Here is a 20,993-nt window from a genome sequence, read left to right as displayed (position 1 = left end):
TTTTTGGTTTTTCTCCGGTACCGGGAACCGAACTCACGACCTTGCGCTTGCCAGGCAGGCGCTTTTGCCGCTGAGCTAAATCCCCAGCCCCTGTGTTGTTTATTGAAAGTCCAGCTGGGCTACTTTGAGGGATAGGGACTCTGGTGGTGATAGTCGTGGGGATACTGTCATTATCAAGTGTGCTTTTTGCTTTCAGTGTTAACTAATGAAGTCCCAAAAATGGGCCTTGGAGTCTTTAGAATTCATAAGGAAACTCACTGATGAAGGGGTGCTCTGTCTCCTTTACATACTGAAAAGGAGAGACTGTTCTGTTATAAAACTACTTTACAGATTGTGATGTATCTGGGTGTGGTGGTGCATGCCTGTAATTGCAGCACTAGGGAGGCTGAGGCAGGAGGATTGCTGTGAGTTGGAGACCAGCCTGCGCTATGTAAGAGTTCAAGGTCAGCCTGTACTACACAGTGAGACCCTGTCTCCAAAAAAGGAAGGAAGAAAAAAGAATTCCAATGTAAGTTACTTGAGACCCTTCACCATAGAATCATTTTTTTTCCCGCCCTGTGTAATATAGCAGGTTGTGTGACTGTTAAGTTTGTTATCAGCTTGTCCTGGTCTCATAAATGTGGTCTTGAAAGTATAATTTGGAAATTGTTGTGTTCTGTGAAAATAACCTCCAAAAGTAAAGTAATTGCCAACTTGTTGTTGTACTTGATAATTGGACATTTTTGTAATAAAAAAATTATTTCTGTGTTCTTACGTAGCATAAATAGTTGTTAACTTGTATGCATGTTGAAAAATAAAAACATTATCTTTGTAAAAAAATGCAGGAATTTTTTTTAGAGAAAAAACAATAAAAAGATACAAAATTTTAAAACAGGATGGTAGGAGGTTAGCAGTGGTTAGTACACTACATATTGTTACCTTGAAAGTAGTTGCTCAGATTACAAGATATAGATATTAAAATTGATCAAAAAATGAGAAACCTTTCTTTTCAGTGAACTAATACAAATTAGTAGTATAATTAGCATGCACCTTCTCCCTCTCCCTCTCCCTCTCCCTCTATCTGTATCTATATCTGTATTTATAGATATATGTATTTCTTTTCCTTTCTTTTCTCCTTTTCCCCATACCAGTTATATTTTTTTTGGTACTAGAAATCAAACTCAGGACATTGTGCTTGTCAGGCAGGTGCTTGCACCACTGAGCTGTATCCCCGGCCCTCCAATTCTAAATTAAAAACCGAATGAATTTTTGCTATGACACAGGTTTTAAAATTATATTTTTCTTATTTTTATTTTGCATTCCTGAGAGTATGGGGGGATTTGGGGAGAGTATGGGGGGATTTGGGGAGAGTATGGGGGGATTTGGGACTTTTTCTCTTTTTTCCCTTTCAGTTTCTTTTCTCTCCTCAGCTTTCCCATTTCAAACTGCTTTTCTCTTTCTTTTTCTCTCTCTTTTATTCTTGTATTTTGCTCTTTGTCTTTCTACTTCTCGTTCATTCTTTCCTGCAGCTTCTCTAACATTATTAATTTCCTTTCACTCCTCACTAGGACCCCCTTCCTCACTCTTCTCTTCATATGCAATTGAATAATTTCTCAAGTTTTACCTTTCATCATTCTCTGCTTCCCCAAACCTCTACTCTTCTAGTACCACTGCTAAGAGTTAGGAGTCTCTAGATGCCTAGTTAACCCTACAGTGTTGCTGTTGAATGCTATTCTAATGTTGGTAGAGGTAAAGTTGTTCCATAGAATAGATATTCACTGAATCTGAATGGTAGGACAATACTTGATTGGTCCTAGTGTTCATACTATAATTGCAGATCTCTTTTCTGTAGGTAAGGGTAGTATATTGGTCTTCAGGGTTTGTCAATATTCAGGTTGTCTTTGGTGCTACAATTGATGCTAATTTTATTATGGTAGCCAAAGTAACATAGCTGTTGCTTTGAATTGTCTTTCTTGGGTTGCCAGTATCTGGATTGCCTTGGGGTAATTAACAAGACAGGTTGGTTCCTGGAGTACTGGGCACTGGGACAAATACACTCCCATCCCAAGTAAACGCAGGTAGTTGGATCCTGCAAGGAGAGCAAAGGCCAATAGTTAAGCATACCCAGAGGACACTACCTAAAAATAGTTATTAACTAGGGGTCTCAATGCTAGAAACAGAGCTTTCCACTACAATCAGCCCACAAGCCCTGATATCTAAAAACCACCCAGATACTGGGATTTGAAGAGAAAACGTATTAAAATGCCTCCCCACAAGCCCCACTTGCCTGAAGCTGATCCATGGACCACCAAAGGGAGGAAACTGAAAGCCACACACTTGAATTACTCAAAATTATATCACAGGAGATAAAACAGTGAGGCACTTGACAAGCTCACAGCAGATACAAGTAAACAGATATTTAGCCAAATAAAGCAACTGTGAAACTGCAGAAAGCATGAATGAAAACTTAGCAAAGCTGAACAAAGTGATGCAAAATATGACTGACAAGCATAGAAAAAGATTGAAGTCCATAAGTTACTAAAAATACAAATTCAAATAGCTTAGAAATTCTGTTGAAAGTATGGCAGCAGAAGTGACGGTGTGTCAAAACTAGAAGACATAGCAGTTGTCAGCGACCAGTGAGTGATACCCTAAAAACAAAGAAGCAGCATAAAAAATGGATCCAGCAGCTCCGAAGTGATGACAGACTAATCTAAAATTAATTGAAATTAGTGGAAAAACAAAACAGCACAAAGGGCACAAAAAACTGTTTACTGAAATAACAGCAGAAAACATTCCAGATAATGGAAAGAATTTAACATACAGTGAGCAGGCATATAGAACCCCAAATAGCCATGATCAGACAAAAACCTCTTCACATGATAGTCAAAATTCTTGATGTACTGCACAAGAACAGAATCTTAAAAATGATTAGAGAAAACCAACAAATCATCTATATACATTACAATTATAGCAGATTTCACAACATAAACAGTAAAGACAAGGAGAGCTTGGAGTAGTGTCTCAAGCCCTACAATAAAAGTTTCGAATGCAGACTGATACATCCCACAAAACTATCTTTCAAAATTGCTTGAGAACTAAGATGTTCTTATGATACAGAGCACCTAAAAACATTCATGACCACTACACCAGCACTCTAAAAAATTCTCAGTGATACCCTGGAAATAGACATGAAGCTAACAATGACAAAAGGCCTAATAGAATGGGTGAGTAGTTAAATAGAAGGGAAAGGTAGGAAATCAGCAACAGGAAAATGAGGCAATGACGGGAATAACCAATGTGTCTCAGTAACAACTCTTAACGTGGATTATTTCAGTTCCCCAATCAAAGACAAGGACTGGTAGAAGAGATTAAAAAAAAAAAAAAAAAACTAAATGGTATGTACAAGGAAGACATTTAACCCTAAAAGTAACTCACAGACTAAAAGTCAAAGAATGAAAAATAATATTCCCTGCAATGGGAACCTGAGAAAAAAGCCGGTGTAGCTATTCTGTGTTTAGACAAAGTGGATGTGAAGCCAAAACTGATCAAAAGTGCCAAAAAAAGGTCACTATGTATTGGTTAAGGGAACACTCCAACAGGAAGAGAAAACAATTATTAACGTGTACACCAAATGATGGAATGGACAACTTCATAAAACTAATATTACTGATTATTAAAGACCAGATAAGAATAAAAACAATTATAGCAAGGACTTTAATATCCAACTCTCACAAGTAGACACATTCACTAGACAAAAAAATCAATGAAGAAATATCCTAGGTGAACAAAACCTTTGAAGATATGGACTTAATAAACACCTACAGAGTCTTCCACCCAACAACACTCAATTACATATTCTCATGAACACATGGAACTTTCTCCAAAGTAGAGTACACAGTAGGCAAGAAAGTAAGCTTAAGCAAACATAACAGAATTGGAAATATACATATTGGGACGATATCACAATTAAACTAGAAATCAATGGGAAAAGGAAGCAAAGAAATTACCCAAATGCATGGAAACTAAACAATATACTCTTAAACAATGGGTTACGGAAAAGATCAGGGAGTGAATAAGACAATTTGTGAAACTAAATTGGTAGTACTAGTATAACATACCAGAACTTATGGGACACAATTAGAGCAGTCCTAAGAGAGAAGTTTGTAGCTGTGAATGCCAAACATGGCAAAAACAGAATGGGCCAAATAAATAACCTCCAATCACCCCAAGATCCTAGAAAAACGAGCCATCCAAACCCAAAGCTAGTAAAGGAAGGATATTAAGATAGAGCAGAAATCAATCAAATTGAGACCAGAAAAAAAATTACAACGAATCAAAATTGGCTTTTCAGAAGACTAAACAAAATAGACAAACCCTCAGTCAATCTAACCAAAAAAGGGGAGAAAGAACCAAATCAATGCAAGCAGAAATGGAAAAAATGAAATCACAATAGATAGTGCCAAAATAAAAAAGATATTTAACAACTATTTTGCCAATTTGTGTGTAATGAATTGAGAAATTCAGAAGGAATGGTAGATTCTTAGGCATCCAAAACTGAAACAAAAAAATCTTAAAATTGAATAATCGTATTGGGCAATGATATTGAAGCAGCAATAAAAAAGTGAGAAAAGCCTAAGTCCAAGTGGATTTACTGATAAATTCAACAAAAACTTCAGAGAAGATCAATACTCCTCAGTGTCTTTAATGAAACTATAAGGGGAGAAGTACTCCCCAGGTCATTTTTGGAATCTAGCATTACCCTGTTTCCAAAACCAGACAAGTGTCCAACCAAAAAAGAGAACTACAGGCCAATCTGTTCAAGAAACACAGATTTTAAAATTCTCAACAAGATACTGGCAAGCAGAAAACAATACATCATCAAAAAGGTCATGCATCTGACCAACTAACTGGGCTTTGTCCCAGGGATGCAAGCAGGGTTCACCATACACAAATCAATAAGTGCAATACATCACAAAACTAGAATCAAGGACAAAACTCACATAATCATCTTAATACAGGCAGAAAAACACTTTGGCAAAATCCAACAAACTTTCATGATTAAAAAAAAAAAAACACTAAAGAAAAAGGAATAGAAGGACCTTATCTTAATCTGACCAACCAACTGCCCACTGCCAACACCATATTAAAAGGGGAGAAATGGAAGCTTTCTCTTTAATATCAGGAGCACGATAAGGATACCCTATCACTAGTCCTGTTAGTGATACTGGTGATACCCTATCTGTAATACCAGGAGCAAGATAAGGATACCCTGTCAGATCCCTAATCCTATTAGTGATACTGCTGATACCCATCTTTAATATCAGGAGCAAGATAAGGATACCCTATCACTAATCCTATTAGTGATACTGCTGATGCCCTATTACTAACCCTATTCAGCATAATACTGGAAACATTAGTAGTGGCAATTAGGCAAGAAAATCAAATAAAAGGGATATGTGTAGGAGAGAAAGAAATCAAATTATTATTTGTAGATGTATGATTCTCCACAGAAGACCCCCCAAATACACCAAGACATTCTTAGAATTAATATCTAAATCCACTAATGCAGCAAGATAAAAAATCAATAACATTCACATACACTAATAATGAATCCACTGTGAAAAAAATCAGGACTAAAATGTCATTCATAAGAGCATCAAAAATATTAAAGAGTAATTAGCACAGATAAGGAAGTGAAATACCTCTAAGATGAAACCTGTAGTGCTCTAAAAGAGGAAATCAGAAAATGGGAATGTAGTCCTAGTAACCTGGATAGGCTGAGCCAACATACTCAAAATGCACATACTTCCAAAATTGACATCCAGATTTGATGCAACTCCAAGCATTCTTCACAGAACTTGAGAAAAGTAACCCTAAAATTCCTGTCAAACCAGAACAGATACAGAATACCAAAAGCAATCCTGGGTAACAAGACCAAAATGGGAGGAATCACAATCCCAAACAACAAATTATACTACAAAGCTATAGTGGTGAAAAAAGCATGGTACAGGCACACAGAAACAGACATGAGGATCAGTGGGACAGAATAGAGGATGCAGAAACAAACCCAAGTACATTCAACTATTTGATCTTTGACAGAAGGGCAAAACACATACACTGGAGGACAGATAGATAGCCTCTTTAATAAATGGGGGTGGGAAAACTGGCTAGCCACTGCAAGAGTTTGAATCTATGCTTCTAATTCTTATCAGGTACCAAACAAAAATCAAAATACATCAAAGATATAAATGCTAAAACAGAAACACTTAACATGTGCAAGATAAAATAGGTAAAATTCTTTGAAGTCATGGGTTTAAGCAAGGACTGTTGAACAGAACCCCAAGATGCACAGGAAATGGCAATGAGAATCAAAAAATGGGATTGTATTGATTTACAAAGCTTCTGCTCAGCAAAAGAAACAGCCAGCAGAGTAAAAAGACAACCTACATAATAGGAAAGACTTGCAGGCAGTTCCTGAGACAGAGGACTACTTCATTTCTTGGAGATCAAGAGAAGTCATGCAGCCAGCTTTTCTAGCCAGGGGAGCACCCCGGCTGTGGCATAGAACTGAGGGATTTCCCCCTTACCTGTGTCTTCCGGTGGATCATGTGGGTGAACAGTGGTTGTAAGAAGACCAGGAAACCTTCCTCATTTCCCTTCATGCTCCTGCTAGCTGTGGGGGGGATGGCCATCCTTAAACCCTGACAAATGCTGCTTTTCCTATCAGGGGTGACTTGGTCTCCTCTCCTTATGGCTAAATCTAGCACATCTTTAAGACCTACTTTCAAGTCTTAGGAGGTTTTCTGTCACCTCCGTCCTGCATAGGTAGAACTGCATTTCCTGTCCTTGGTAATTTACACGGCATCATTAGCCTGATCCTTTGATTCTTACTATTTCACGTTTCCTACCCCTTAGACTCCATACTCTCAGGGCAGGACGGCCCACTGTCCCTTCTTTGAGCCTCTGAATATCACGCACACAGTTGATGTCTCCTAAGTGCTAGCCCGGGAAGCAGCCCTTGTGCTCCACGCTCAGTCCTTGCTATTCCAGCACTCGCAGGTTTTCGGAACCCTTGGTGTGAGCAGCACACCCCTCCAGCTGAACTTCTAAGAGTTCAGGATTTGAGATTCCTTAGTTCCAATTGCTTGTCAGCCACAACACAAGGTCCAAGTTCCCTAATTTATCTTGTTTTTGCTGACATGGAACAAGACTAACATATGTATGTACATCAAAGCATTATTCTGAATATTAACTCAGGTGAATACTGTATTAGGAATCTTTAGGATTTTCAAAAAGAACATGCTGCAGAGAACATGGCACTCAGTAGATGTTAGTCATCGCTATCGTCCTCACTGGTGCTGGTCATGAAGTTTATTTGTGTGATGAGTGCAAGCTACACATTGGTCTTCTTTTTCATAGAGCTGCTGAGACTGGGCCATGATTCCACCCGAGAGCTCTCAGACGTGTTAAAATAGGGAAATCCCTTTGGGGCCTTTTGGAGTCAACCTTCTCTGTTGCTTTTAACTAAAATTGCACATAACACATCATAGGTATTCAATCAGTACCTTTAAAGTGGATGTTGGTTGTTATACAGCCTCTCTATTGTATTTTATGTTGAATGCTCTTATGTTCTAACAATTTACATTTTAAAACCTCTGCTCCAAAATGAATTACAATGCAGGCACCCTCTGCATCTCTGGATACTTTGCTTGTGTTAAAACCGGCTAGGAGTTTAGGATGCAGGCCGCCGTAGGATCCCGTGCTCCTGGGCAAGTTTGGTTTCCAGACTGAGAGTGAGGGACAAGGCATTGTCACTGAAGCCTGAGACTCTAGCTGGTATTTGCAGTGTCTGCTCCACCCGCAGAGTCCAAATTGCCAGGCATCCCTCACCTGCAGAGCATGGGGACATGAGGGGCTGACGGAGAACTAAATACTTTTTCTTAATCTCACTGGAAAAAACACAGAGATGAAAGGGAAGCATTTGCCCCTATTGTGTGAAGGGACAGTGAATGTTGGGAAAATTTAGAAAAGCCTTCTCATTTCACACTTTACATTGTGGTGTAACTATCACCACAGCATTGGAACATGTGTACTTGTCTCTCAGTTTTTGATTTTGTCACATTTAGAAATATTTTACATAAAGGGAAATTGGTAGAGCACAGCAGACTGCTCTGTCTGTACAATTTTGTATTCTTTCCCCATAATTATTTATGCCCCTTAGGGCATAGCTTATAGGTCAGGGTTGCCAGCACAGGCTTTTCTGCTGATGGAATTGTTCTGCTGCTTGTGCTAATACACGGTGGCCACAGCCAAGTGGCCTATAACCGAGATGTCAGAATTGGAATGAGATGGACTCACGGGGCGGAGAGACACAGCGGCCACAGGGACGGGGAGGTCTAAACCTCCATGGACCAGGACCAGAGGGCTGCCGAGCACCTGCCAGGTGAGGCAAGGGAGAAGATGTCACCGCATTTCATTTAAGTCATTCACTGTTAAATAAGAATGTGTGGTTAGTAGATGCCTCTGGGGTCTTGCAGGCTCTTCCAGTTCTTTTCCATTGTTGAGGGGAAAAAAAAAAAAAACAGGAAAGGAGAAGATAAAACGCCACTTTTGGTTTTGGGGGGTTTTCTTATTTGAAAAAAATTAGTCCCATAGGCACCCTTCAGTGAAAGGGAGGCTGGAAACCATTACCTTTAACACGGTGCTACAGTCTTTAGAAAAATGAGGCTTTTGCTCTGTTTCTAAAGGTTGGTGGGCAGATATATGCAAGCATTGCCAAGTGGAATTATCAGGTTCATTGCATAATTTCTCATCTAATGAAAACTTTTTCATAAACGTGGCTTACTATTTCCTGCTACTATCACAATAGGTAATAGTAACAAAACTTACTTAACACCCAGTTCAGGGCTTTCAGGTTCTTGTAATAATATATTGAACACAGAGCCAGACTTTGTTCCCAGGGTGAGGTCGCAATGGCACACATGAAAGGGATGGTTTCATGGAGCTTCTGTGCTGGGTAAAAATTTGGTTTTCTGAAGCTGCTGTGGTCCAGGTCAGTATTACCAATGCAGGCTTTTCTGCTGATGGAATTCTTCTGCCTTTTGTGCTAATACATGGTGGCCACAGCCAAGTGACCTCTGAGCATTTGAAACATGGTTAGTGCCACTGAAAAAATTCTTCCTTTGCTGAATTTGAATTGTTACCTTGAATTTAGCTGCATATTGCTACTGAATGCCAAGCTGGATAGCAGACGTCTGCAGCACTTTCAGTGTCTGCTTCTTTGACCTTGTAGCTGTCACTCAAGGTCAGGGACAGGACTGCTGCTGTCCCAAAGCCACGAGGGCTCTGCGCCTGTCACCTGCACATCGGGCTGTCACTGCCCAGATATTCTAATTCACACTCCCGTGTTCACCCGCTCAGCACCCCAAACTCTGGTCAGAGGTGCTGGCTGCTGGAGGGAGGGCTCACCCACAGCAGCCCTGGGCCCACCCAGCCCGCGCTCCCCCTCCCCCTTCTATTGCCACAGGAACCAAGCAAAGGCCCGGGCAATTCCCGGTGTCGGGATGAACCACTTCCCAGGAAAACCTTCAGGGCCTCACATGCAGGAAACGCTGCCCATCTTGGAACAGGAACCCCCCCCATTCCTGTCCCTTGCGTTCCCTCCCGTCAGCCTCTCCCTCCTTTCCGTTTGCTCTGCCTGTTCCTTCTCAGTGCTCCACCTCCAAGGTCCCAGCCACCCCAGGCTCAGTTCTTAACTCGCAGCTCCGTCCCTCAGGTCTCTGAGGACATCCTGTGACTCCAGGCTTTGCTTACCTTCCATGTTGTGGTTACTGTCAGACTGATGGCTCCCGCCTGCAGCTTTTCTTTGAACGTCAATCCCTGTCCTGCTCCATCTAGCCCAGGTTCCCACTAGGAAGGTTTGAAATGCAGCTTCACTTAACATTCCCCGAACTGAACTCTTCCCGTTCCCTGCTGTCTACCTCTGCCACAGTCATCGCCCCTCTCAGCACACAGCACCTCTGATCTCGTTACTCAAGTTCAGCACTTTGGAAGTCGCCTTCATTTCTGTTTCTCAACCAGAACATCAGTAGGTCACAGTGGTGATTCTCTGAGACTGTGTCTAGGACCTGCCCACTTCCTAAAACCCTCACTGCTGTTCTCCTCCCCGAGTCCCAGTCATCTCTCGACTGGAGACCCGAGGCTCTTCCCGGGGGTCTCCTGTGCACCCCACTCCCTCCCTTCTTCCCAGCATTCGCTGGGCTTTCCTTTCCACTTCATGTACAACACAGCTGGTATTTTCTGTTGTTGTTAATCTGCTTATTTTTCTTCATAGGACTTATCACTGTCTGAGCTTCATATCCAGTTGTATTTGTCTTTGTCCACCTTCATTGTGCCCTGTAGGGGATATGAGGGTTGGAGCCTCCCTGAGTCGACAGCTGCTTTATCTCTCCATGGACAACTTTCTAGCACCTAAAACTGTGCTCCACGCTGCATGGGACTCCATACTATTTGTTGAACAGATGTGTCATTGCAGCAACATCTTGGAGGAAATTCTCAAAACATTCTGATCCTGAGCGTGACCATCACTGAGGGAGAGACAGAGGCACCGGGAGACTAAGTGATTTTCTCTGTGAACATTACACATGAATACATGAGTGTGCAGGTTGGAAGGCACGTGGAGATCATCCAGATTAAGTCTGTCGTTCTGTGTGGAGGTGGAGAGAGATGAGAGGGCATTGGTGTTGACATGGGTCTTGTTGGGCAGTCAACTGCTGACCCCACACTGGTGACAGGTGTATGAAACCCCTGTCCCTCTCTCTTTTCTTCTATATTTATTCTTGTATGAATTCCCAGTAGGCAAATCTTGGAAAAAATCCTGTTTATGTCCTGTGTTGAGGTTTCTCCTCTTTCTCCTTTTACTGCCTCATTCCTGGGTTCTAAAATTTTACCAATATCTCACTAAATTAGTTGAAACAATTTGAGCATTTTCTTATGTCCTACTTCCTTTGATGAGGTTCACACTAGAGGAAGAAATTCAATGTGGAGTTTGGCCCCTGATTATAGCCTATGGCTTAATTTATTTTAAGTAGTTCGAGGACTCCTGGATTGCATCATAATTCTCAGAGTCTGATCGCTTGCTAGGCTCCACATCAAAGCACAATCTTCAGGTTTTCTGATTTGGTTGCTTTTTTAATGGCTTATATTTGTGCAGTGCTACAAATCGAAGATTTAACACCGATACAGATTCACTGAAATTTCCTTTTTTTTGTTATCTTAAAAATTACCTGCTCTTTTCTATAAGCTCCCAGGACCAGCAGAGGCTTGGGCTTGAGGAAAAGTCAATCTTGGAATCGATTGGGAACTGTTGCCCTCAAGAGACGCCTAATGTTAGAGGAGCACTGACTTCTGAGCCGCTAATGAGTCTGGGAAATAATTAGCTTGTGGCTTCAGGAAGCATATGATGTCCTTTCAACCTGTGCCAGCTCCTCAGTTAGAAGGCAGGGTTAGATACTATCTTAGTTCCTTTCAGCTCCACTGCCAGAGTGGCTCAGCAGACGGTGACCTGGACTTCATCCATCGGGGCCTGCAGTGAGACTCCGGCCGGGTGGTCACAGCCACGGGCCCTTCCTTGCTGAAAGTCGGGTCTGCAGGAGGGATCCAATGTTCCTTCTCAGTGCACATCTTTCAGACCAGAACATCTCCTTGAGTAATGGTCGATTTCTTCCGAGTGCTCACCTCGGGGTAAACTGGGGACGCTTGTGGTGTATTTGAAGTTTCTGGGGCCCAAGTCCTTGTTCCAGCGTCCAGCGAGCTCCGCAGCCCCTCTGACCTGAGGCAGGTATTGTGACCAGAGGTCAGAGGCGAGGTCCAAGCAGCCGCAGGGGCTGAGCAACCATTTTTCTTGAAGCCGGAGGAGTTCATTTGCAAAACAAGCTGGTAGGCTTTGATTATTATTTGGGAGGATAGCAATGATTTCAATAGCTCAGTTTTGTTGTGGTAAAATATACATAGAATAAAAATTTAAAAACTCTTTATACTTTTGAGATTCTGTAAGGCACAGTTTAGGAGTTACCAATTCAGAGCTTGTTGCTGAAATCGACCTTTTGTTATTTCTGTCTGCGGTCATCATCAGCAGAGGATGCTGTCTTTTATGTTTTTCTCTAGCCATTGTCCGGATTGTGTCTCTATGCTCCGATGGGAATCCCCACAGCTTACCTGCGGTTGACTGCAGACCTTCGTATGCTGGCTGTGCCTTTCAGCAGTGCTCCCCTTGTGTTTCCATGGATATAGGTCTGGGACACTCTGTGAGTTTGTGCGTGTTTGTGAGCCCACATCTGTGTGTGTGTGTGTGTGTGTGTGTGTGTGTGTGTTATTTCTTACCACTGTGACAAGTGAGTAGGGGTAGCTGAACGAGGAACAGATACAAAAGAGGTGGAGGTGTCAGAAGCAGAAAGCGAACTTTTCCAAAGGGACGGCAGACAGGAATGCCTCTTGTTGGGGAGGAAGCGTGTGAAAACAGGACTGTGCGCGATTCTCCTCTTTCCCCGAATGTCTCGGGTTGTTTCTGTGTGTTCACCGTCATCTTTTTAATGGATGGAGAGTAGGCTGAGGTCAAGGTCAGACAAGTGCTATGTGTTTGGGTGGTAAAGTAAATACATCTTCTGATTGTAGCAAACGGTTGTTTAAGCCCTCTGCACTGATGATTTATGTGTGTCCCTTGGACCTAAGGAAGCTATAGATAGAGAGTGCAGGAGGGCTGGTTTAGCTGTCCCTCTTCAAATCCTAATGCTGCTGCTGTGTAACCTTAGGTAAGGTAACGCACTTTCCTGTGTTTTTTTTTTTCTCATAGGTAAAGAGACTGATAATAGTTTTATCAATTTCATGGGTATATTGTGAAAGCTGAATATACTAAAATATAGACACCACCTATAAAACCTGTGGCATAAGCACTTTGGAAATGCTAGCTATTTCTTTTTTTTTTTTTTTTCTCCGGTACCAGGAACCGAACTCACGACCTTCTGCTTGCCAAGCAGGCGCATTGCCACTGAGCTAAATCCCCAGCCCAATGCTAGCTATTTCTTTCACCCCAAAATTTAAGGTACTGAAGATGTAAGAGATGTATTAACATAATTTGAATACTGAGTAATATATTTTTCAGTAAAAGACAGAGACAGAATTTTTTATTTTTCCTTTTGTTACGCTGAGGATCAAACCCAGGGCCTTACACACACCAGGCATGTGTTACTGAGCCGCATCCCGAACCCAGAGGCGGTAGGCAGAGAAGCTGCAGTTATAAAGTAACCAATTAATTACTGTGAAAGAAATGTGAGCTATCACCATAGGAGCAGGGAATGTGAGGGAGGTTTCTCCCTGTGGCAGTGGGATTCCGTGTGCAATGTAGGAAGAAGGAATGCCACACTGAAAGGAAAGAGCTTAGGGCACGGTGCTATGGGGATGACAGTAAGGGCACCAAGACAGGCCACAGGCAGTGTGAGAAGGAGCGCGAAGTCTGTGTTTAGCATGTTAGGATCTGTGAGCAGCGGGGCAGGATTTAGCTAGGGAAGTAATGTGACAGCAGAATTTGTATCGAAGGGAAATACCCAAAGTGCTTTCCATGCCCAGGGAGGACCCATGTTGTGTGTGCAGTTGGGGCAGCTCACTGACACATAGGCCTGGAGCTGGGCTTGGAGGACAGGTTGGGTTGGGGGTCGAGAGAGGACATCTCTGTGGGGGATTAGCAGGGTGGGTTCGTGGGGTGGGGAGAGGACTTGGACTTGAGCAGAAGAGAGTTGAAACTTAGTTGATGAACTGTGGAGGTGGCTCAGACTATGCAAATATGAACAGTGAGTTGCATGAATTTAAGGTCGCCCTGGTTATTCCAAGCAGCAGGGTGAGCTGAGGAAGCAAGGGACAGGGACAGGGATACATGTTCTGGGCATGGAGCACAGGGCAGATGGGGACGGCCTGGAGACCAGGAGGTTGGAGATGTAGGCAGCAGCTGCTGTGAGTGAGCTGGGACAACAGGGGAATGGAGGGCAAAGGGTCCCAGAGGAGGGGCTGCAGGTGAGACGGGTGGGATGTGAGGACACCCGGAAGGGAAGCGGAGGGAAGGCGCAGATCACAGCCGAGCCTGGACTGCGAAGACTGTGCAGGTTGGAGGGTGACCGGGCAGTCAGCCTATGCTGGTCACACTTGGTTGTAGTTCTGCTGCGTCTTCGTCACTTCGCTCCAGCAGCTGCAGCCCTGACCTCTGCCCAAGCCCTTTCCGTGGATTTGTGAGCCGGGACGTGTTGACAGGGATTTAGGGGATTAGCACAGTTGTGTCCTTCCCCGTTCAGCCTCTTGATTTCCCTGTTGCCGAGCTGCTCCGCTGGTGACTCTGGTTCAGCTACTGCTCTTGGCGAGAAGGTGCATGGTTAGCTCGTGGTGAGACAGTTTCTTTCTGCTTCCACGAATGGATGACCTTTTTTCTTTCTCAGCTGGGGCCATTCCTCTTTGTCCTGTAGCAGATTCTCCTTTCAGAACATTAAATGGCTGTGACCAGAACGCGGGTAGATGGAAAATTCTATCCCAGTTTTGAGATACGTTTAGTTTACCTTTTGTCTGCTTTAACCCAGTGACGGGAGACATCACGTTGATGTGCTTGAGGACTATAATGTGTCTCTTTGCAATCTGAAAGCCGGGCTAATGCAGAAGAAAGGGACTTGCGTTTGGGATGACATTGGCATCATTAGGGAGAGAGATATGATTTATCGCGGTTACTGACCATTGTAAACCCAGAATTAAGCAGTTGGATCCACCTCACAGCAGACCCTGTGTCTACTCCACCACTGGCTCTGGGGCAGAGGAGAAAGCAGCATTTCAGCTAAGAGCAGAAGGGGGGGAGGGTGCTGCTGTGCGTGCCTGGTGTCTCCTCCAGGTTCTCTCCACCTGCACTGCGGGGTGAGGCTGCAGGTCTTTGTTTCTGTGGCTCCCTCCGCAAGGAAGGAGCCGTGGGAAGCAGGGAGGAAACAGTGTCTCTCTCAGCCTCCATTCCTGGGTACACCTGTGGAAGTAGAACAAGTTATTGTGTTTACTAAAGAACTCTGATTTGTAGCATTTCCTGATTTTCAGTGTGAAAGTCCTCCCACCCAGGCTGATTTCAGGCTACCAGCATGCCCTCCGTGAACTTGGGCAAAGACACACCCAAAGCTGGCATGTGCTGACGGTTGTGAAGATATCAGGGCCTGCAACCCCGGGGCACTTGCCAGCATGGCCTTGCATTGTGTTATTGGTGGCGAGGCGTGGGCACAATTTCCTGTTTGCAGCCAGAATGCTTGTTGTGATCTTTCCTTCTAAACAGAATGAGATAAACTTAGACTTCAACTCCTAACCTTGCTCTCTTACCCTCACTTAGTCTCCAAATGCATTTTGATTGTAGTTAAACGTGGTATTTCCTATGTTTATAGGGTAAAGTGTTTGATTCTTCATGAAGCCTAACAAACATAGGTTGATAATTTTACTTATTCTTTTGTGAATTGCCTATTTAAAACCCTTGTCATTTTCTTGTGGATTGAATGTTTGTTTCTTAGAGATTTAAATGAGTATTCAAATACTGGGTTATTAAACCTTTTCACGTGTATATATATTATTATTCCCATTTTATCATTTGGATAATGGCTTTGTGAATTTTTATTTTTTAATTATTTAATTTTTTTTTTTTTTTTTTTTTTTTTTTTTGTTCTCTGCTTCCTTTCTTATGACCTTGCTCTTGCGATTGGGAGCCTTGTGCCTTGCCTTTGCTGCCCAGAATTGCTTTTTCTCTGGTTGCTGTTTTTTTTTTTTTTTTTTTTTTTTTTGTACCGGGAATCCGACTTAGGACCTTGCACTTGCCAGGTAGGTGCTATGCCACTGAGCTATCTCCCCAGCCCTGTGCATTTTTTGGTTATTGTCTCTGTCTTTAGTTTTTTGTACAGTCAAATTCTAACATTTATACCAGACACCTAAAGACTTTCCACCTCCATATTTTGATCGCTAATTGTACTTCATGTTCTTTAGTGATTTTAATTTTCATTTCTGTTTCTTGAACTTGGAATTTATTGTAATGGGAATGAAAGATTTGGCATCAAATTTAGTTTCTTTCCTAAAAGATGTGCCAGTTGTTCTAACTTCATGTTTTAAATGGTATGTCATACTTCCACTTTTTATAACAAAATCTCATATATAATTATATCAATGTTTTTGAAATTTATATCAGTCTTTTAGCTAATATCAAACTGCTTCAAGTATAACCACTTAAAATATCAGTAGCTCCAGGAAAACTAAGCCCACTAAGATTCTCTATTAGTGTATTTATATCTGTTGCAGATTATTTTTCTTGTAGGTAAACTTTAGCATAATTTTGTGAAATTATAGATGAAAATTCCATTAGATTTCAGTTGAAGATGTGTTTTCTTATAGGTAGTGAGAATTGACATTTTTTGAGAAACAAATCATTATGTTGAATTTTACTATTGAAAAACAGTTTTATGATGTTTTATGGCCGTATGGATACTTTTCTACTAATATATGTTTTATGCTCCTCAATGAGTTTTATGGTTTTGTCTCTATGAGCATTTCACATTTCAACCTGGTGCCATAGCAGGCAGCTGGCTCACCATGACGATGGGCTCCGGGGCCCCGCTGTAGAAGTTCAGGGTCTCTCAGTAATTTGAGCGGTGCAAGGTGTGTAGAGAGGGGAGTGATGGAGCAGAGCCAGCCAGCCGTTCCCCCAGAGAGCGAGCGTGCGTCAGGGAAACATAACTCACTGAAGCTCAAGCCGGGGGAAAGTGATGCAAGAAAACGGAAGAGCAGTGCAGCAGCGGGAAGAAGGCAGCAGAGCGCACCCAGGGAAGGAGAATCCTTAGTGAGGAGAGGGATCCCTGAGGCACAGATGAACAAGACAAAGGGCCCAGGGGCAGGGGGCTCCCAGCAGGAGAGGATGAGCCAAACAATGCAGATAATACAAATGTAAGTTATTCCCTGGATGACCAACACAATCCTATCTTGTGAATTAGACTCTTGCATGGAAGCTCAGATACACTGGTCCTGAGTTCCAAACCTCACCTTTTCTCTGTGATCTTGTGCAGACAGTACTGTCTCCAAAGCATCTTTTTCTAATAAAATTAGGATTTTCATCAATTAAAATAATACACAGTGTTAGGTTGCTAATATGTGATGCTGAGTGAGTGCCTCTCGGCTGAACGAAGGACTGAGTAACGAGCGCGTTGTAGACTGGTTTACACTCTGCAGAGTGAATCGGAGTTCTAGTCTTTGCTGTTTTGCAGACTCAGCTCCTGGCGTGCAGCCCCGGTGAACCGAGTCCATGGCCAGCACCACTAACGTGACCGAGTTCGTCATCACCGGGCTCTTCCAGGACGCAGAGGTGCAGAGAGCGTGCTTCGTGCTCTTCCTCCCCGTGTACCTGGCCACGCTGGTAGGCAACGGCCTCATCGTCCTGACGGTCAGTGTCAGTGACAGCCTGCGCTCCCCCATGTACTTCTTCCTGGGCTACCTGTCCCTGGTGGAGATCTGCTACTCCTCCACCGTGGTCCCCAAGTTCATCTCGGATCTACTGTCCAAGATGAAAACCATCTCCTTCAAGGGCTGCCTGGCCCAGATCTTCTTCTTCCACTTCTTTGGGGTCTCCGAGATCCTCCTGCTCACAGTGATGGCCTATGATCGCTACGTGGCCATCTGCAAACCCCTTTACTACACAATCATTATGAACCGACCTGTGTGTCACCGCTTGGTGGCTGGCTCCTGGCTGGGGGGCTTTTTTCATTCCATGATTCAGATTCTCATCACCATCCCTCTGCCCTTCTGTGGTCCCAATGTGATTGACCACTACTTCTGTGACCTCCATCCTTTATTCAAGACTGCATGCACTGACACTTTTATGGTAGGAATTATTATGTTTGTCAACAGTGGATTATTCTCTGTAATCTCCTTTCTCTTCTTGGTGTGCTCCTATGTGGTGATCCTGTTCAGCTTGCGGAACCATTCTGCAGAGGGCAGGCGCAAAGCCCTCTCCACCTGTGCCTCTCACATCACGGTGGTCCTCCTGTTTTTCGGACCTGCCATCTTCCTCTACTTGCGTCCCGCCTCCACCTACACTGAGGACAAGCTGGTGGCTGTGTTCTACACGGTCATCACCCCCATGCTGAACCCCATCATCTACACACTCAGAAATGCGGAGGTGAAAATCGCCATGAGGAAGTTGTGGGGCAAGTCTGTGAACTTCAGGATGAAATAAAAATGAAAACATGTGAGGCAAAATTGTACAGAATGATTAAAAATGTGATCTGACTTTAGTCAACTGTGAGGGAACAGAGCAAGAGTTAACCCTGTATGATTTTCTGTTGTGTTTTAATTGATCCCACTTTAATTCCATGGTATTGTATCAAGCACGTCACTGCTGTCACTATTTTGGAATGGGTTCACATTGGGGTTTTTTCCGTCTGTTTTCCAAGAGTCTGTAGTGCAAGTTGTATAGAATTTTGGCTGGGTCACCCGAAATGGAATTCCCCCTGTCACTTTTCGGCTGTGTGTCCTTCATGTCATCTCTGGTGTTAGTGTGCTGTATTATGTTCAAAGATCAAATCAGTTGGGGACAAAAGTTCATACGTTGCCAATGAGATCTTGGGGGACTCCCAGGAAGGCTTCTGTATGTCATTGGTCATCTCCTCCTGTTAGCCGAAATTCCATGGAAGGAAGTTTACTTCAGGAGGGAGAGGGGTATTGCTGGAATGCAAATGTGGGAGGTAAAATACAAGAAACCTAATCAGCACAATTTTATGAAACTCTTAGTTGTAGACTGCGGTGATCTATGCTGTGTGTCACTGAGTGGTACAGTTAGGAGTGCATTTGGTTGCAAATAAGATTCAAGCTGTTGAACACTGGGCTCAGGTCAATCCAGCCCCACACCTCCTGTGTGTCTTTGTGTGGCCTATGAGCTAAGAATGGCTTTTGAACGATGGCAAAAAATAGACTCATCATCTTGTGAAGCACAAGAGTTACCTGAAATTAAAATTTTAGCCGGGAATTTAGCTCTGCGGCGCAGTGCCTGCCCATCAAGTGCGAGGTCATGAGTTCGATTTCCGGTACCAAAACAAAACAAAACAAAAAGTTTAAAATGTCTTTGTCCATAATACAGCTTCACGGAATGACTGCCATGCACATATTTTGCATGCTGTCTTTTTCTGTCTCTGTGCTACAGTGGTATAGCTGAGTAGTTGTGACAGAGACTTTGTAATTTGCAAAGCCTAAAATGTTAGTATTTTTTTGGAACAAGTTTGCCCTTGGTTTAAACCATAACACCACTTATTGCTTTCTTAAGGAGATGTTTGGGGGTTGGGGGCCCCAGGTGTGTTTCTACTTCTATGATGGCGGCATGCCGGGTTGGCGCCTCCTCAGCGCCTAGGCTCCGCTGCCATGTTTGCCCTTGTAATATGGCGGCAGCTCCAAGCATCATTTATTCACACGAGGGGCGCAAGAGGCCCACTTTATTTTGGGAAATATTTCTGAGACACCCTGGCACAGTTTCTCTTAATTTTACGCTTGCTAGCGTGACCTAAGTCGGAGATGCCTCGGAGGCTGGGAGAGGGACAACGGGATTGTACACAGATCAGGCGCAGTGTCTGCCCCGGGCTGGGCGTGGCTGCTTGATGCGCCAGGGTCTGTCCTGAAGGACGAAGCAGCTGCCATGCCTGTCACAAGTTTTTGTGAGATGGCTTCAGGGTAGGAGGTGTTTCCAGCACATGAGATAGGTAAGGATTTGACTCTGATTTCAGGCTGACTGAATGATCCAACTCCACCACTCTATGACTGTGCAAACTTTAGAGTGGCCAAAATTCTCAGTGTCCACAACGTAGAAATTTGAGGCCAAGTATAAGAACCATTTACCAGTGATGCCACAGTTTTCCTGGGAAGGGGCCCTCTGGTGGACATGAAGGGTAGGAGGTAAAGGGGGTGCCCTAGGGTATGATGCCTGGAAACAGTGAATGAGAGCCAAACTACCCTTCGAGTCCCTGAAGGCCGAAAGTGGGTCTTGTGTGCATGTGTCCTTTTGTAGTCGAAGTTTTGGGCCAGTTCACTGCAAGTAAATTTGCCCAATTTTCACTTTGCTAACATAAGTGAATTACTGCAGAAATAATTTATTTTTTAGTTCATCTGGCACGTGACTCAATCCTTTATAATATGAATGAGGTGATGATCAAAAAATACAGTGAATGTTTAAATTTAAAAATTTTTATTTCCTCAAAAGACACATTGCTATTAATCCCATTCGAAAGACTCCCCTTCTCTTTGAACACACCTATCTCATTGTTCTCGCCGCTTTCTGAAGCAGTTCTGGAAGTCCTCTTTTGTGTGGGTCTGGTTCTTCTGACCTGGCTTCTTCAATGTCCTGACTCAATTCAAAACATTTTCCTTTCATGGTCATTTTGACACTGGGAAGAGCCAGAGGTCGCACAGTGTCAGGTCCAGGGAATAAGGTGGATGAGGACACACTGTGATGTTTAAGAACCTTGTCTTTCCATTGGGTGACATGCGACAGCAACATTCACCATATATTTTTTCAAATCATACTTTGTAAAAGCACAGAAAAACTTCCAGGACTGCTTCAGAAAGTGGCAGACATGATGGGATAAGAAGTGTGTTCAAAGGGGGAGGAGTACTTTCAAGGGGGATTAGTGCTAATATGTCTCACTGCAGTAATTTAAAAATATTTAAACATTCATTGTATGTTTTGATCATACTTAGTATAGCTTTCATGTTTTCTGAATTCTTCCAGTAGCAATGTGTTTGTGGGAGGGAGAATCTTGTGTAATTTGAATTTCAGCGTTTTGGAAGTATAAAACATCAAGGGTTTCATGTATGATAGTTTTTCTCATCCAGTGAATTTTAAATTCAGTCTAGTGCCTTTCCTACTTCTGTTCCCTCTTGCGTTTACTTTCCAGAGAAAGGGCCACAAGTTCAAATAGTGTTTTCCC

At 43.1% G+C, this 20,993-nt stretch overlaps 1 protein-coding gene across 1 annotated transcript; it reads left to right on the top strand.

Annotated features, from left to right (window-relative positions):
• Positions 1–390: 390 nt before the first annotated feature.
• Positions 391–20,476, top strand: LOC102015209 (olfactory receptor 4B1-like; the record flags this gene model as incomplete). Its single annotated transcript, XM_013513821.1, is given in 2 exon segments — positions 391–508; positions 17,289–20,476. A coding segment is annotated over 1 exon segment (930 nt). The 3' UTR covers positions 18,257–20,476.
• Between the last annotated feature and the right edge of the window lie 517 nt (positions 20,477–20,993).

This window comes from Chinchilla lanigera, unplaced genomic scaffold, assembly GCF_000276665.1.
Source record: "Chinchilla lanigera isolate Chin_1 unplaced genomic scaffold, ChiLan1.0 scaffold00021, whole genome shotgun sequence".
NCBI classification, from domain to species: Eukaryota; Metazoa; Chordata; class Mammalia; order Rodentia; family Chinchillidae; genus Chinchilla; species Chinchilla lanigera.
This window is presented reverse-complemented; position numbering and strand designations above follow the sequence as displayed.